General features: G+C 38.6%; 2 protein-coding genes across 4 annotated transcripts; both read right to left on the bottom strand.

Moving 5' to 3' along the window:
- Positions 1 to 2,391: 2,391 nt before the first annotated feature.
- On the bottom strand, positions 2,392 to 10,227 carry usp18 (ubiquitin specific peptidase 18). Of its 2 annotated transcripts, none has more exons than XM_066668964.1 (11): positions 10,098 to 10,227; positions 8,706 to 8,781; positions 8,436 to 8,532; positions 7,639 to 7,778; positions 6,272 to 6,351; positions 5,306 to 5,440; positions 4,753 to 4,848; positions 4,488 to 4,646; positions 4,256 to 4,387; positions 3,857 to 3,897; positions 2,392 to 3,694 (listed from the first exon to the last, which is right to left on the bottom strand). In XM_066668964.1, exons 2-11 carry the CDS (start codon positions 8,755 to 8,757, stop codon positions 3,631 to 3,633), a joined length of 996 nt encoding a protein of 331 aa, XP_066525061.1. In that variant the 5' UTR covers positions 8,758 to 8,781; positions 10,098 to 10,227; the 3' UTR covers positions 2,392 to 3,630. The 2 variants fall into 2 exon arrangements, with proteins under 2 accessions (XP_066525061.1, XP_066525060.1); XM_066668963.1 differs by having other exon boundaries at positions 2,393 to 3,697.
- A 693-nt stretch (positions 10,228 to 10,920) lies between these two features.
- pex26 (peroxisomal biogenesis factor 26) lies at positions 10,921 to 17,272 on the bottom strand. Of its 2 annotated transcripts, none has more exons than XM_066668644.1 (5): positions 16,922 to 17,272; positions 15,738 to 15,884; positions 14,647 to 14,864; positions 13,490 to 13,636; positions 10,921 to 12,892 (listed from the first exon to the last, which is right to left on the bottom strand). In XM_066668644.1, exons 1-5 carry the CDS (start codon positions 17,110 to 17,112, stop codon positions 12,714 to 12,716), a joined length of 882 nt encoding a protein of 293 aa, XP_066524741.1. In that variant the 5' UTR covers positions 17,113 to 17,272; the 3' UTR covers positions 10,921 to 12,713. The 2 variants fall into 2 exon arrangements, with proteins under 2 accessions (XP_066524741.1, XP_066524742.1); XM_066668645.1 differs by having other exon boundaries at positions 12,750 to 13,060; positions 16,922 to 17,264.
- Positions 17,273 to 17,865: the final 593 nt, after the last annotated feature.

Genomic DNA, 17,865 nt, shown 5'->3' with positions numbered 1-17,865 from the left:
GATCTTTTTCATATAAAGCCTCCAACTCTGGAAAAATCTTTCAGTCAATATTAGGGACAGTTTTCAAGTCTAGGCTGGAAACTTACTTGTTTAGTGTAGATTTTAGTAATTAACATTTCCCCTTAGATAACAGCTGGAGATAAAGGGATCTAATGACATAGGCGATTGTGGCAAACAGGAATGCTGGTGCTGTTACCCCACTGCTAGTACAGGTTTGTTGATAGTGGAACAGGGAGATGCCAGTGTTTCTGGTCCTCTCCTTTCATTCTGGCTGTTGTAGTTAGATCACCACGCTCTGACAATATTCATGTTCTCTATAATCCAAGAACACACCCCAAACTAATGCCACCTCTCTACTACCTTTGAATTAATGACTGCCCTTCTGTCACGCTCCTGGCACACTGATGGAAGACTGGCTGCTGGAGGATCATGTTCACCTGACTTGAGACCAGTTATCTACCCTCCTTTCCTAGTACTTGCTACACTCCATACATTTACACTACATCTGTGGCCTTTGTGGTCACCATGCAGCAGCTCCTGGATATTAAAACTCTATTATTTATAATTTGTTTGACACAGGAGGTGAGGGCCTACTTGTAAGTCTTGGTTCTATTCAAGGTTTCATCCTCAAGCTTAAAGGGAACTTTTTCTTGCCAGATTCGCCTTCAGCTTGCTCACCTGTGGTTGTTAATAAAGTTTCTTTTAAATTCTCTATTTCAGCACACACTTAATCACATTGTGAATAACCAATTCATACTGCCTTCCCCCCACTATGTATTTATGACTTTCTTCATCCCATGTCCATAAACATTGAAGTGTCCAGATATTCATCAACAAAGCATCAAAGGCTCTGAATGTCACAATGGTAAGGTTTCGGAGGAAACACAAAGATCTCAAACGACCCATCACACTTCCAAACCTGCACTTAGTACAGACTAGAAAGACAAACACTATATAATGCACGGGTTCCTAGCAGACTGCTGATGAAGCTGCCTTAACTATTGAGGCTTTAGGTTAATTCTTTTGTTTTTACTGGCTTACAGTGCAGGTGTAAACCTTCTGCAGATCAAAAGGATATAGCTCCACTCTAGTCAAAGAACGATGTACAACGTTCAACATTTTAAAATTTAGCATTTTAATAAATAAGCCAAGTTACTTGCATCAAAGGTGAAGGAGTAGGAAGGATTAGGCCTCACTTAGACAGGTGGCAGGTTAAGTGCAACAGGGGACAAGAGGGCCAAAAGGTGCATGAATAGGAGGATTTTTAAAAGTTTCATCTTTTGATCCACACTAATCCTGAGGCAAGGCCACAACTCCCTGTGAAGAGTATGTTTGTGAGGTGGCCCCAAAGATTTTGACATTCCTGCTGACTGATTTTTACACATAAATGGAGAGAGATTTTGAACTGCTGCATAATAAATCTAAAGAGGCTTTATGTGTCTTGTCCTCTTTTTTAAATGGCAAAGCAAAAGTAAAATATTTTGTTTGACACCCACTAGTTTATTCCTTTGAACAAGTGTGGCCTATGTCCTCTCGTTTAACTAATATAACAAGGAAAATAATGAAGAAATTTTTCTAAAAGTTAAAAAAATAAATAAAACAGATGGTAATTTTGTAAGCATGATTATTTCCTCATGCTTGTCTTACTCAATGACTGATCTATTCTACATAACTCTGAACGTTTGCCGTATTTACCCTCCATCAATGTAGGGGAAGTACTGCCATTTTCCCACTCTGTACCTGCAGCGACACATTGTGGACAGACGGAGTCATGACACTTTTACCTCTGATACATTGTTTTTGCTGTTTAACAGCATTTGCTTGCATTGAAACAGCTATTCAGTGATTCAAAACCTTTCAAGGAAAGAAAATCATGTGACACAGTTACTGATCGTTTAATCTAACATCGACTAATACTTTCATCCCATGTTTTTATCATTAGGAACATTTTAGTGGCATATAGTGATGTAGCATCTGCTAATGATAAGTCTAAATTTTAGACACAAAACTAGACATCAAAATAATATATTAGTGTCTATCCCTATTGAACAATGTGATACACATATATTATTATATTATTTACTTATTAGTGGTATGTCCAAACAGACATTCAAACATGCCTGGTTTTTCCTGCCAAAGTAGCAATTAGCTTTAACTCTGTGTTAGCGCTAACCTTTCTGCCACAAATAACACACTTTGGCTTCTTCTACTTTCCACCTTAAAAGTGCTTCTGTTACATTAGGAATGAGTGGATTATCTGTAATTCTATTCTATACTAATTTTAAAATACTGGTCCATGAAGTTCCCTTGGTCTGTAGCAAGAGAATTATGTAATACAATAGAAAAATGAGAAAAAATAAGAATAAAAGATAAACAGGGAATACAGAAAAAGTTTATATTATTTCTGACAGTGAACATCTTCTGTCAATACAGTGTAATAAGTACATTTATATAAAGTCATATCAGCCTATTCATCAAGAAAATTATTGTCCTATTACAAGTCCCTATTAAAATATAACTGACATACATTCTCTTTAAATGTTTTATTTTTTAAATATAACATAAACATGACTTCCTCATTCATCCATCAACATGGAAGGCTGCACAGTTACAAATGTAAATACACAATAATAAGAAAGATATATCATACATCATTCAAAGACAATCCAAATATAGCTTCACATGAGAAGACATCTGAACTAGTACCACAAGAATCAAGTCAAATCACTGAAAAACCTGCCCCACTGTGAACACAACTTTATTTTTGCTCTCACACACACAAGTTGCTTGCATTCAAAGGTCAGGATTAAGTGAGCTCTCCTACTTCATTCCTATTGGTTGGTTCTCCTGATATAAAATGGACAGGCAAAGCATGGTTGTAGTTTTTTCATGTAAATGGCCATTTAGGCTGTGAACCAAAACACATTGGTTTCATATAAAAATAGGCATTTTCCTAAATAATTTTGCTGGTTTTCTTCCACCTCTAGTAATTCATGCACCAAATACCTTGTTATAAATATCTAAATTAAATCAGACACAAACATATGATCATATAAATAATGCATGTAATGTACTTTATATTTACACTATATGAGTAACAATTTGTAGACACCAGCTCATCCAACATTATTCTGAAATCAAGGGTATTAATGGGGAGGTTTATGCCCCTGTGCTGCTGCGACAGCTTCTGCTCTTCTAGAAAGGCCTTACTCTAGGTATATAATCATTTCCATGAAGACTTGAAATATTAGTGAGGCAAGATACCAATGTTAAATGATTAGTTCTGGACACACAACCCCCACTTTAACTCATCTGAGGAGTCTTGGACAAAGCCCCACTGATAACTCAGTTCCACTGCTCCTCAGTCCAGCAGCAATGGATTTCATACATCTCTAGCCCATGAATACCAGTGACCATGGTGACTTTACTCTCATGTGCAGCTGTTCCAGATTATCCCATTTCATTTTATGATTTTCTAAGACAATTATACAAACTGCGCACACACAAATGAATATCTGTGTAATTATATGGGTCCTCTACAAATGGTTGGAGATACAGTGTAAATATCTAAACATAAAGTATGTGTTTTTTTAATTATTTAATTATCATTTAATTATCTTGATCCAAATGTCATCCTGAAGATTCCTGTACAGTCTCTGAGCTGTTTCTCCTGTACAGTAGCATATATGCAGTCCTGCTGGAAACCAGAAGATCATATTCAGCACATGGAAATCATAAAAAATACAAATTTAATTCAAAACATCTGTCTCAGCTCTATTAGAAATTACTTATACTTTTCTATGTTAAAAATGTAGCAATATAAATGTTGGCATCAATATAAAAGTTGGCATCATACCCAAATCCTCCATATGTCCCCTGAACCTCCTTCCAACTGGCCTATAAGTGTGCAGACAAAGGAACAATTTATTTTTTTGAAATTCTAGTTCTGTGTCATGGTGGTTCTTTAAGTGCAGAGTTGTACAGTAAATCTGCTACAGAGAACAAGCTTAAAAGGGACACTAATAACTAGTAATATTTCTAAGTTAAAATTACAGCAACTGACATGTAATAGAGAGAACAGAGCCTCTGTTGTTGTTTCTCTGGGCTCAGCACTGCAGAAACTACACTATGTATCTTTTGGAGGAGGGTAGGAGACCACCCCCTCTCCACTGATTTGTCTGCACTGACAAAACCATTGCATACAATAGCAGCATTTACATAATTATTTTTATTACATTTAGTTAAGTACTCTCACCTTATACACACTGCTGTCGTCGATGTAATACCATGCACCTTCCTGCACTGAATGAATGTATGCTGTGTAATGTCCAAAGGCACATGATCCAGAATGCACAATAACTGCATATAGTTTGTATGAAGCCTCACGCTGAGAACAGAAATACAAATAATACCAAATAAGGTTTCATTAGTGTTTAGCATTTAAATCCATGCTGTAAATGCAGTTGATACATCTCAGTAAAACATACCATTTCTGCAGCTGGGTTTTCTTTTTTATCATTCTCAGCCATATTGAAAGACATGGGAAAACTAACTTCACACTCCAATTTCCTGCTGAAGCCACGATCACTTCTGAATCTTTTCAGATGGATGCACAGGATGGATGGCAGGGTCACAATCTTAAATGCCTGTATAAGTATTACAATTATGACAGGTTTATTTGCTTCTCTAGATTATTTTTTGATTTATCTGTTTTATGATGTATCTTTGATTTATAAATTTCTAAAACTGTACCTGAGCAGTTGGCTGCTTTTCGTCACACCTGTCACACCAGAATTCTTCACCAATTTCTAGCTGCTGTTCGCTTAAGAACAAACTGATGCACTCTTCCTGGGAAACACAACATCTACCACTCTATAATATGGCATTTTTATGCAATAGACACATATGCTTAATTGAGTAGGACTTTGTTAATATAGAGGACTGATGGGCAGTTTTCGTTCCTACTGAGGACCCCACCAGTTGCATTACTGAGGACCCATACTGAAAGCATTAAGTATGCTTGTCTAACACGCTGTTTAAGTAACTGACAATCAGTCCCCATGTACGGCCACTTACTGTTCTTAGTAAAGTGTCGCATAAACATTCTGCTCTTCCACAGTGTGATAAACTTGTTTAAAATATGGGCCAAATCTGAGTCTCAGTATCAAAAGCACATATTTTGTGCAAGTATTTGTTTTTAAAAGAATTTTACCTGGCCACACATCTATGATCTGAGTATTGTTGTGCATCCCTAGTTTGCAGGTACTCAAGACTTTTTTTTATTAAACAGTATTTATTTCTTTACCAGTTTGTTCTTGCCCTCACGGAGGTGTAGCGGCAGACTGAGAAAAAAGGTAGGGACACACTGTTTGTATGTACATTCTAAACAGCGAATCTCTGCTTCCATTTCGATTCTGTAAAGTCTTTTGATCTCTGCAGCCTGGGAACACAAAACAAAAAACAAATAATAAATGATGACTGTAATACATCTATTGTGTTTTAATTTTACATTTAATTTAATGTATTTATTTAAAGAACACTGGAAATGCAAAATAAGAAAAATGTTATTCTATTGAAAGCATACTTTATCAGTTTAAAGTATGTTCTAGAAATGTCTAATTGTCACGCCCTTGTTCTGTCTTGTCTGTTGTCCCTGCCATGTGCTCATTTAGCACATGGCTGTGTTTGTTTGTTGTCCATGTCTCCGCCCTTGTCCCGCTTTTGTTCCGCCTCCTTGTCCGTCCTCCTCGTTATCTGTCTCAGGTGTGTCTTGTCTGTGTCATGTATTTTGGTCATTTGTTTCTCTCACCATTGTTGCAGTGTGATGTTTCTCTCTCTCTCTCTCTCTCTCTCTCTCTCTCTGTGGTGTTTTCTCTAGCCCTCGGTGTTTAGCTTTAGCTCTCTGTGTTTACTTAGCTTACTCAAGGTCTTTAGTCTGTCTCTTTCCTGTTTGCTTTAGTTCTCTGTTTTAGGTTTAGTCTGTCTAGCTCTTTGTATTTTAGTTTAGTCAGCTTACCTCACTGTGTCTGTCTGTTAGCTCCCTGTGTTAGCTTTCTGTTAAAGTTTCTTTGTTTTTAAATAAAGTAATGTGTTTTAGCGAGTGCGTCCGCTTCCGTCAGTCCGCTCCGTGATTCCTGACACTGTCTGTCTAATTCTCTCCTACTACAGTAAAAATTAAGAAATTTGTAACTAGCATTCACAACACTGACAATGAAATTACGTATAGTAATACATCACATTTTACAATACTAAAAATGACATCATAACCCACCAGGTTTGAGTCAGACATCTGCTGCTGAATAAGGTTGAGGATGGCAAGGAACAATTCATCAGCATCATGTTGACATTGCCCTACGCCAAATAATAAAATTTATTCATTGAGAAAACAGGAAGTTCCTGTGCCAATTTCAGGTTCACAAAAGTCTCTTATTCTTAATCTACATCTGTGTACTTCTAGAACTATAAAACTAGAGTGTGGCATTTTTTTTGATTATTTTAGAAATAAGGGAGTCAAATGCTTCTTTAACTATGAGGCAAGCAATGGAAGCTTATTTCTGGCCACATAGCACTATACAAACTGCATCCTTAAACATTAAAACACCTTTTATGTCATTGCTTGCCAAAGTATAAAAGGAATTGCAAAAGTACAGGGCAAGAAAATGTAGGCAAAAAACTACATGGCAAAACAAAAGAGGTAAAGTTTAGACACCTAACGTGTCTTGGCTGCTTTCTGGGTAAGAGGGAAATGTAGAGCCGCCTTAAGTGCAGTCAAGAAAATGATTTAATTTAAGCTCTACAACAGTGGTCACCAACTCTCGTCCTGAAGACACACTTCCCTCCAGAGTTTAGCTTCAACTTTGTATCCAACACCCTACCCAGTCATGTCCAACTACACTACCATACATGCATCACTCCAGCCAATCTGGAACTTATGAAACAGTTACTTAGTTATAGCAGGTGTGACTGATATCTTGGCAACTTCAAAAATAAGGCACACATTATATTCAAGTTTGTGGCTACAGACTCGTCCAAATTTCTGCTGAGTTGAAAGTTATTACTAGTTACTTTGCTGCACTTATATCTTCTACATTTCTGAGAAGGCTGCTGTGGCCTAATGGATCCAAAGTCTTGAGCATAGCACTGAACCCACAACTGCACCCTGGGCACCAGGGATGGCTGCCCCCTGCTCTGGGTGTGTGTTCACAGTCCCTAGTGCACTAGTGTGTGTGTGTGCCACACACTACCACAGATGGGTTAAATCCAGAAGGCACGTTTCATTGTACTTTGTACAATGACAAATAATTGCACATTATATACTCATTCCTGAGATTATTTAACAGTTCCAGTGCTCCATATGTCAATGCTGGGAATCATTACAACTCTTTAGCCACCTCTTGGGATTGGTCATGGTGAACTTGTGAACAGTGAACCATTTCACTTAATGCTTTCCAATAGATTGTGTCTAAAACAGATGCATCTGAAAGTCGTATTTCTAAGGCCACGGTTAATGACCACTATTTTAGAAGTTAATTAGAAGTGCATTAAAGTTTTATGATATTGTGCAATTACTGTTTTGCATGCAGTGGGACAATGGCAATGTAAATTACTAAAGTCTGCACAGTATGTAAATGTACATACTGTAAATGTAGTTATGGTGAAGACAGTTTAGGAAGTCATAATGAGGAGCATGCTGGTGTTGGTCCTTCATTGCCTGTAATGCTTTCTTAAGCTGCAGAGGAACATTGTAGGGATCTCCAGATTCATCTTGTGTCTGCCATCTAAACATACAATACAGTCCACTTTGAAAAAAGATGACTGTTCTACATGCGCAATGTTAACTGTTTAGCTGTTCAATATTAAAATAAAGTTTAATATTTTAAACAAACAGGCCACATTACTTCTGGGCCTTCTGAGCGTATTTTAGGTGTATCATTAATGTATAAAGAACACTTACCAACTGTATATTGTTGCTCTCCAGTTAAAAGCATGTATCTCCATTTTTGTTGAATTATAGCTTATTACAGCATTTGAACAAAGCATCTGTCCTTCACACTGTGTGAAAATTTCATGATGCATGGACCAAGACAAATGCTCCATTCAATTTCATTGGATGTTAAGAACATTTTGTCCTTCTCCTGTAAAGCTACTATTTTGGGAGATACATGTTTTTGACTGGACATCCGATTGGACATATATGCTCTTACAAAGAAAGGATAATTAGTTCTATTGGTGTTACTAAAGCACTGTATGTGAAGCTGTGAAATTGACTGATACACATCTTGTTTAAGAAAAGATTTCTGACATAATGCCCCTTAAGGTAAAAAATTGAGGCTCACAAAAACCTAACCATCCAAGACCTATAGATTTTTTCCTATCTAGATAAATGCCAAATATTGTATTTATAACATAAGAAGCACTGAAGAAACATTACTAACCTGTTGAGCAAGTCAACTAACTCTGTTGTGGCTGAAAAGCATTGAAGCAGAGCATTTATGCAGCATGACAGACCACTGTTCATGAGCCCCCTCACACCTGCGAGGAAGTGTAAAAGATAACAAAACACTTTTAAACACTCATCTTTGCCTTTTGCTTTGTCTCTGTTTGACAAGAAGCCATGCACCACTTCATCAAACTCTATTATAGGGTGCTTTAGAAGATAAAATATATTGCACAAAAGCTCTTTATAAATAGATAAATAAGCTTACCATACATCCTTCTGACATCCCATAGGGTACGACTTGGCCAAGACATTCCCATCCAATAAAAAATAATTACAGTTTGCTAATGATAGAGAGAAAAATGGATTTGAAAATATTTATATGCTAACAGACAACAACATTTATTATTTGTTCATCCGTTATCTGTAAGCGCTAATCCAGTTCAGGGTCGCGGTGGGTCCAGAGCCTACCTGGAATCATTGGGCACAAGGCAGGAATACACCCTGGAGGGGGCGCCAGTCCTTCACAGGGCAACACACACACACTCACACCTACGGACACTTTTGAGTCGCCAATCCACCTACCAACGTGTGTTTTTGGACTGTGGGAGGAAACCCACGCGGACACGGGAAGAACACACCAACTCCTCACAGACAGTCACCCGGAGCAGGAATTGAACCCACAACCTCCAGGACCCTGGAGCTGTGCTACCTGCTGCGCCACCGTGCCGCAACATTTATTATTATATTATTTAATATTATATAAATGTATTAGACACATATTACATGTATTACAGGTATAAATAAATAAACTTTTATTTTGTTCCAAGTATTCAATCAAAAACTCCTTGGAGACATAAAGTAGACATTTTTATGTACATTTTTCATAGCTAAAGTATGCGGTTTAAAATATACTGCGTTTTTATAATCCATTGCAGAAACACTTTCTGATGGTGAAACTAGTGATGTTGAAATCTACAGTTCAAATAAAATCATTTTTACAACCTGTGTTTTTATAGATGATATTGATGACAAATCAGTAATGCGAAAAATAAAGAAAATCTGAAAGAGAGAGATAAAGATGTAGATAATTCTGTGTGTATTAAAATGCTGCTCTCAAAACTGACAAAAAATAAATAAAAAAATATCAGTCATCAGGCTTCATATTCTAACCCATTTCATGTGATGGCTTTGTGTCTGTCATGGGTTAGACATTAATGACGTCTGGTTGCTATGTAAACAACACCGCATACGTTTACGTAGAGTGGCGCTTTCAACGGCTCCCCTCTCTGAATGATTCACAACTTCTTGTTCACGTCTTTATAATTGAAATGGAGATTTGGTAAATTCGGTGTGATTCCTTTTAAAAATAATTTTCATAATGAAACAAACACCAGGAAGCATTTAGCCTCTTCTACAACTTCAAGTTTCAAACTGCTCATTCAAACCGGTTTTGTACAAAATATGAACTACTGTATGATATATACTATATATGTAGAAGGTTTAAGGGAAGGCGACTCTAAATGAATTTCTAAATAAAATTCGATCTTAGTTTTCCCCAGCTCTGCTGAAAACCTCATCACAAACAGTGCGATGTGTTCTTTCTGACATCACGGTTTAAAAGGCATGATTAAAAATCAATGCAAAACCTAACACTAACCTTTCCGTTTGCTCCCAGTCTTCGTCGTCGTCAAACACACGACATGAGGATCTGAGAAAGCTTCATCCAAAACGAATCTCAGGTTCGACACAGAACTATCTCGGTACTTTCGCTTTCGTTTCGCTCGTGGGTTTCTGTTTACACCGTGAAAAATCATCCACCGAGTTCCTGTTCCAGGCGAGTTTAAAGTGCAAGTGTTGTAACCTCAAACGAGGGCATTCACCAGGTAATCAGCGATGTGGGCGCCTGGTCTTTACTGAAAATGGTCATATAAACCGAAACTGGCCCAAATATCAAAAATATTCAACAGGGCAATACAGGCCACCAAGATCCGGTTTATATTAATTTCATGTGGGAAGCAGGAGCAGTCACTCCAGTGCCATCGTTTCATGTTCCAAGAGGGCCATGAAAATGGTAGATGTGGGTCACACAGGGCAGAATAATTTAGCTTTTTTGGTAAGTAATCAAAGCATAACGACAGAACCTGGACAGACTCTGTGCTTACCCTCCATTAATTTAATTTAACATAATAAAAGTTGGATTGATAGTGCGTTTCCTTTAAATACATGACGCTCAAAGTAATATTCAGAGATGTTTTCTTACCGGTTTGTGTTAAACAGCACAGTGGGTTGTTGTGAATAACTGACTTCAGCAGGTGGGGTGTGATGAGCACTTGTGGGAATGGTGCATAAAATGGTGGTCAAGTAAATAAACAAGTCTCTACACCTAACACACCAATGGGGTACAGCTGCAAGTGTGAGTTTCTAATTTGTACCACATAAGCAGAAACAATGGAGGCACATAAACCATGCAAGACTGCTTTTTTAATAGATATTTGGGTAACGTTCAATACCACACTGCCCTTGGAGTCTTATGTTCTCTTTTGTAATACAACAGCAAATTTAAATAGCACACGAGAGCTATAATACAGCAGACAGCAGCTTCAAAAATGTGTGGTCCCTTTAGAACTGTCTATACTTCTGCATAAATATGACCAAAAGTATCATCAGATTATCACAAAAGTCCTAAAACTAGATACAGAAAACCAAATCTAACAAATGAGACATGTGGTTACTTATTTATTCAGAAAAATGATGCAGTATTAAAGTTCTCCATATGTGGCAAATGTATATGAACCTCTAGGATTAGCATTATATAGCATTATAGCATTACAGTCAGGCTCAGTCAACTGAATGATAATAATATGTAATTGGGCACCATTAACTGGGTTCACTGTATCTACTTTTTTTTTAGGACTTGTATGAAAGTACAAGTTCTCTGGAGAATTGGATCATATAGAAAACTCTAAAGGATTTTCATACTTTCATGCACTACTGTATATGAATATTTGATTAAAAAAAAAAGAGGGGTGGGAGTTGAGGCTGTGCAGGACCTTCGTAAAGGCCTAATAATGTTTGTGATTAGAATTACATTTCTATAATTTAGGTTCATTGTAATCAATAGTGCTACTCCATTATAAAATTTTGGTTGGAAGCAATAGTGTTAAATTGTTTGTTTTTGTTGTCATGACTACTCTCGGTTTTTCAACTGTTATATGGATGATAAGATGATAAGAAAATATATAATTCTGACATTTTATTTGATGATAAAATGTTTTTATCTGTTAAGGATCTATTCAACTTTGAAATATAGACATGAAGAGTATTTTAGACCCACTCATAGATCCACATTTGCTTTAAAGATGCTCAGTGAAGGTTACTCAGTTGGCTTTTAGCCAAAGTGTACAAGCGCTGTTCTTATGTCACACCCTGACACTTTATACCGCAGAAACGAAACAACGCTTGTCTGTGGGAAACTAGTTGCGTAATGTTTGACAAAAAACAAATGGTTAGACTACATACTAATCAGGTCCAAGTGGATATTTTTTCAACTATATACAGTGAAGACTACACAGTAAGTTTGTCTTAAAAACAAAATATCAAGATAAAGAATCCCTCCTAACTTAAAATTCATCCTTTTTCATGAATGCAGACAGGGCAGACTAGTGAATTTTGTGTGTTAATAACGTTCAGTTCTTCGTAAAGCACACATAGCATCTACAAGGCCATCACAAGCATCGCCATCTGTACATTGGACTTTATTAAAAACCTAAATTGGTTTGCAATTAAGCAAGATTTTCCTTTGCTGAGATAGCGGCATCTATCACCTTCACCTCGAATTTACCTTTGAATGTTCTCCACCTTCAGCTCCATTCTTTCAGCTTCCCCATATCACATTCTCCTCTCCTTTAAGATAACTTTATTGATCCCAAAGGAAATTGCAGAGTACCCCAATCCCCTATACATCTACTTAAACCATGTCAGACTGATGACAAAGTTGTAGTGCTGCATCATTCTCTGCACTCACATGAAGAAAACTCAAGAAGAACCTGGATATCTCCCAACTCTTCCAGATGAATTCTCACATATCCCTGTTGTGGGCGGCACGGTGGCGCAGCAGGTAGGTGTCACAGTCACACAGCTCCAGGGACCTGGAGGTTGTGGGTTCGATTCATGCTCTGGGTGACTGTCTGTGAGGAGTTGGTGTGTTCTCCCTGTGTCTGTGTGGGTTTCCTCCCACAGTCCAAAAACACACGTTGGTAGGTGGATTTGCGACTCAAAAGTGTCCGTAGGTGTGAGAGTGTGTGTTGCCTTGAGAAGGACTGGTGCCCCCTCCAGGGTGTATTCCCGCCTTGCGCCCAATGATTCCAGGTAGGCTCTGGACCCACCGTGACCCTGAACTGGATAAGCGCTTACAGATAATGGACGGATGGATGGATATCCCTGTTGTGTTCACTGTAAGCACATACAGAGAGTATATGAGTGGTGTCATTTTCCTTTATGTCACAGTGTGCAAATCTTTCTTTCAGGAAAAAGCTCTGTAATATGGTCCAAACATGGAATTCCACATCTGCTGGAGGAGTCTATACAGCCGAAGGATCCACGGAAAAGCTGAAGGTAAAGCTGTGGATTAAAGACATGTTTTAAAAAAAAAAAAATGCATTTTAAACCTAAGCCACGCACAATGACATTTGTTAGTATTTTTGAAGATGTTTAAACATGAAGAACTGTCAAAGGTTTATCAAATATATTTTTGCAAATACAAATTATGCAGTGTTACATCTGAACTACACCAAAATATGCTAGTGATAATTATTAAATAATAGGTCAAAAAATATCCATTTCATAATATGAATACTAATGTACCTGCTTAGGTTTTTAGGTGAGCACAAGTGAAAATTAGAACACACTATATGTGACATTGTATACCTTTATAACTCTGATTTTACATTAAGACCTTATATCAAATCACTAGCTGTTGTTCCACCTTATGAACAACCTGATAAATATATGCATAGTTTCAGTCATTGTGAATAATACTACTCTCCTTACCCGGGTCCATGCGTACAAGCAGCAGGTACAAAAGGAACAGAAGCAGGAAAGCCTGACGAAGAGAGTGAGACCTGATATTGGCACCAACTGTGGAGAGGCCTCTGTAGAACAGTTTTACCACAGAGTTCAACCTCTGGGCCAGTGAACCTGAGGTAGAACCATATAGAGTTTAGAAATATTCTTTTTTCCTCTCTCTCTCACACACACACACACACACACACACACACACACACACACACACACACACACACACCTGTATTTGTGGGGACAGTGCATAGACTTGCATTCGTTTTGTGGAGATGTACCAGCTTTACTACAACCTTAATTTTAACCATAACCTTAACATCCCTTGGTATACACACATACACTCATTCATTGTCTGTAACCGCTAATCCACAAAACCGGAATCACTGGGCGCCAGGTGGGAACACACCTTGGATGCAGTCGCACACTTACACCTAGGGACAATTTTGAGTCACCAATCCACCTACCAACGTGTGTTTTTGGACTGTGGGAGGAAACCGGAGCACCTGGAGGAAACCCATGCAGACACAGGGAGAACACACCAACTCCTCACAGACAGTCACTCGGAGGAAACCCACGCAGACACAGGGAGAACACATCAACTCCTCACAGACAGTCACCCGGAGGAAACCCACGCAGACACAGGGAGAACACACCACACTCCTCACGGACAGTCACCCGGAGGAAACCCACGCAGACACAGGGAGAACACACCAAACTCCTCACAGACAGTCACCCGGAGGAAACCCACGCAGACATAGAGAGAACACACCACACTCCTCACAAACAGTCACCCAGAGCTGGGCTCGAACCCACAATCCCAGGACCCTGGAGCTGTGTGACAGCGAACCTACCAGTTGCACCACACTGGACCAGCAAATCTTGATTAGACTTTGCAACCACATTCTCTAGCTATTTTATTAGGCACATACAATTGCACATCGTAAATTTAAATAGTGGTCATCCACCTTGTCCATCAATGGAAATAGACCACTATAAGACCACTTAGGACCTGCAGTGTGACCTACCTGCAAGCAGAATGCATATGTCGCACGGTTACACTAGACACGTGCTTTAACTAGCATTATAAGCTAGTGTAAGTTGCACATTTTTAAGCCTGTCATGAACCATACCTTGTACTTTATGAACTTCATTAAGGGAAACCTCTCCTTTATCCTCCATTTCCTCTGTGGCTTCTGTGGTTTGGTCCAGTGTCTGCACAAAATGCAGAGTGTAAAGTTCAGCCACACTGCTGTAACCTGGCTGTCTCATGTTACTGGAGGACTGCAACCAGGTTTGGACCAACTCCTGCATTTCTGTCTGCTCAGCCACTTTGGTGTAGAGAAGAATGCTGTAACGGTAAAAAGAAAAACAAGTCATTTGTTTGGCGTTACATTGTCAACATAATAACCTACAATCATTCCAAAACCTCTGGCCTTTCTCCCTTGGATTACTACTGTTTTCTGATGTTTAGGTACGAAGCACATTATGGATCTTGCTTATAACATTATGTCCTAAATGCAAGTGACACAAATGACAACATAAAAAACACAGAACACTATTTATTATCAGGAGAAAGAACCCTCTTCTGTTTCTGATGCATCACTCTTCTGATAAACAACAAATCTAGAATACTCATCCAATTTAGGTGATGTCTCAAGTTGTTTTCTGATTAGTTAGTAGTTGATCTACTACCTGACTTGACGTGTAGACTTGTGGAGTAGACATACTGTGGTGTAGACATGTGGAGTAGACATACTGTGACATACTAAGGCTATAGACATACTTTACGCCACTCTGATATTTCACTTCCAGGTGTAGCTTGCAGGCCGAAGATCCTCCACAACATAGTGCTTTCCTTGTTTTGCCTCAGCTACACTGTTTGCTTGCTTAATATTCTCTTACTTGGACAAAATCAACAAGTAATAGCTGATCAAGACTTCTTATACATTCACAAAGGAGGAGTAACCATAATATCAGGCTTCTCAGGCTGGAAAATTAAAACTAAAATGTTTTACACAGTACTAAACATATTGGCAGAGGAAAGCTTAAATTAGAATCCATAATAATTATGAACATTCTGCATTCCAACAGTATAATTTTCTGAGGGTCAGCTCTGATTTAACTCCATTTAAATGTTATAACTCAGCTTGCGTAAATGTTAATAGTGTACACCAAAACAAACAAACATCAGACATAGCATATATGTTAGGCACTGATTTACCACATCTGCATGATCTTTGCAGGAATTTTCTCTGTTTCATCATAGTGCCTCAACACCCACGTATGGACTTCACTCCACTGGTTGAGCTCAGCCAAAGCTTGAATTCCAACTATACAAAGTGCTGCTTTTAACTCTCCATGCCTGGACCTACAAGAATCAAACGTTTAGGTTAATTAAACTGTCTCTAATGGGAGCAAATCTTTATGAAATTTACAAACTTTTACTCCAGATCCTATGCAATTAACCTTTGATCTCTGTCACAAAACTGAAACTTTAATCATTGTTTCACAGCACACCAAAGTTAATCAAAACGGCAGCTTTTTAATTACTTTTTCTATTTCTGTTTAATTTTTGGGTGGCACGGTGGCGCAGCAGGTCCAAGGACCTGGAGGTTGTGGGTTCGAGTCCCGCTCCGGGTGACTGTCTGTGAGGAGTTGGTGTGTTCTCCCTGTGTCCGCGTGGGTTTCCTCCGGGTGACTGTCTGTGAGGAGTGTGATGTGTTCTCCCTGTGTCTGCGTGGGTTTCCTCCGGGTGACTGTCTGTGAGGAGTGTGGTGTGTTCTCCCTGTGTCTGCGTGGGTTTCCTCCGGGTGACTGTCTGTGAGGAGTGTGGTGTGTTCTCCCTGTGTCTGCGTGGGTTTCCTCCGGGTGCTCCGGTTTCCTCCCACAGTCCAAAAACACATGTTGGTAGGTGGATTGGCGACTCAAAAGTGTGTGTGTGTGTGTGTTGCCCTGTGAAGGACTGGCGCCCCCTCCAGGATGTATTCTCGCCTTGCGCCCAATGATTCCAGGTAGGCTCTGGACCCACCTAAATGAATGTTTTATTTTTGTCCTACGTTCCTAACATGAGAAAAATGCAACCATGTTTGGAGGCATTGCAGGGACTAATAGCATGTTCCTAGATTTACATATAACCTACTGAATGAAGGGAAAGTTGTAGAGTTATATCTAGGTTAATTTAAGTAATTTGGGGATTTTTATGTATTCATTTATTTTTTTAATTATTTTTATTTTTTGGGGGTGGGGGTGGGTGTTTGACTGAACAACAGCGTACTGTACTATGGTAAAGTGAAAACGCTTATTTTGTGTCTTTAGCTTGGAGGGAACTATTTGCATGGGAAAAGATAATTGAGATCTCAACACCACTGTTCTCTGAAGCGAACAGACACTTCAGAGTTCACTCACCAGTTTTCCTCAAGCACTTCCGAGTGGACTAAACTTTGCAGGCCTTTCTCACAGGAATCGAATGAAGCCTGAAAGTCTCTTCTGATCATTAACTGGTCGACAGCAGCATCTAGGAGTCCAGGGGCGAGTAAACACACAGGAGTAACATTAGACAGACGACCTGGAGCCGAAGCCGAAGAGCAGCTCCTCATGACGATTTAAAGATATGATTTTTTTTTTTGACACACGCTGAGTGACGATTCACATAGGTGGTCTTTGTACAATCAGTGTCCAGATAGAAGTTAACGCTGATGGGTTTTCTGGGAATGTTCGCAGCTCAGGGGGCTGTGTTCCAACTATGTTGTAAATACGGTGGTCCTGGAGTGCACAACTTCCTCCGCCAGGAGAGCACAACAGCGAGGACGTCTTCTGAAGAGGCATTGCAAAAAACGGTTATTGGAACGCGACCACAGTATCAGCTGTTTCCGTACAATGACACTTTACAAGTTAAAAGCCCCTTAACAACCCACTGTCCTTTATATGCTAAAATCATAAATATAAATTTGGACACTATAGCTGTGTGTTTAAAACACCTTTAAAAATCCATACTTGAATTCAAGGCTGCCGCAGAAGCTCCTTAATTAAATTAAATCTCCAGTCTTTTCCTACATATCAGTATATTGCACCTGACAGATTGTACTTGAACTCCATGATTCCTGTCCAAACAACACGAATTTCCCTTTAATCAAATATATTTAAACATAGCATACTTGAAGTGTTCTTTCTCCTCATGTAGAATTTGTGATATATATTTTGTTTTCTTATTAGAGTGGGTGATGAAGAGTGAAAATATTATTTTAAAATATGGGACAACTGTCATGAATACAAAAGGCAAAAATATGAAATTTTAGCTTCTAATATTTTATGTACGTACTTTAAGCTAAAATTTGAGATGACTAGTATTT

Source organism: Hoplias malabaricus, chromosome 4 (genome assembly GCF_029633855.1).
Source record: "Hoplias malabaricus isolate fHopMal1 chromosome 4, fHopMal1.hap1, whole genome shotgun sequence".
Taxonomy (NCBI): domain Eukaryota; kingdom Metazoa; phylum Chordata; class Actinopteri; order Characiformes; family Erythrinidae; genus Hoplias; species Hoplias malabaricus.
Note: the sequence above shows the minus strand (reverse complement) of the source record. Positions and strands in the feature narration are given on the sequence as shown.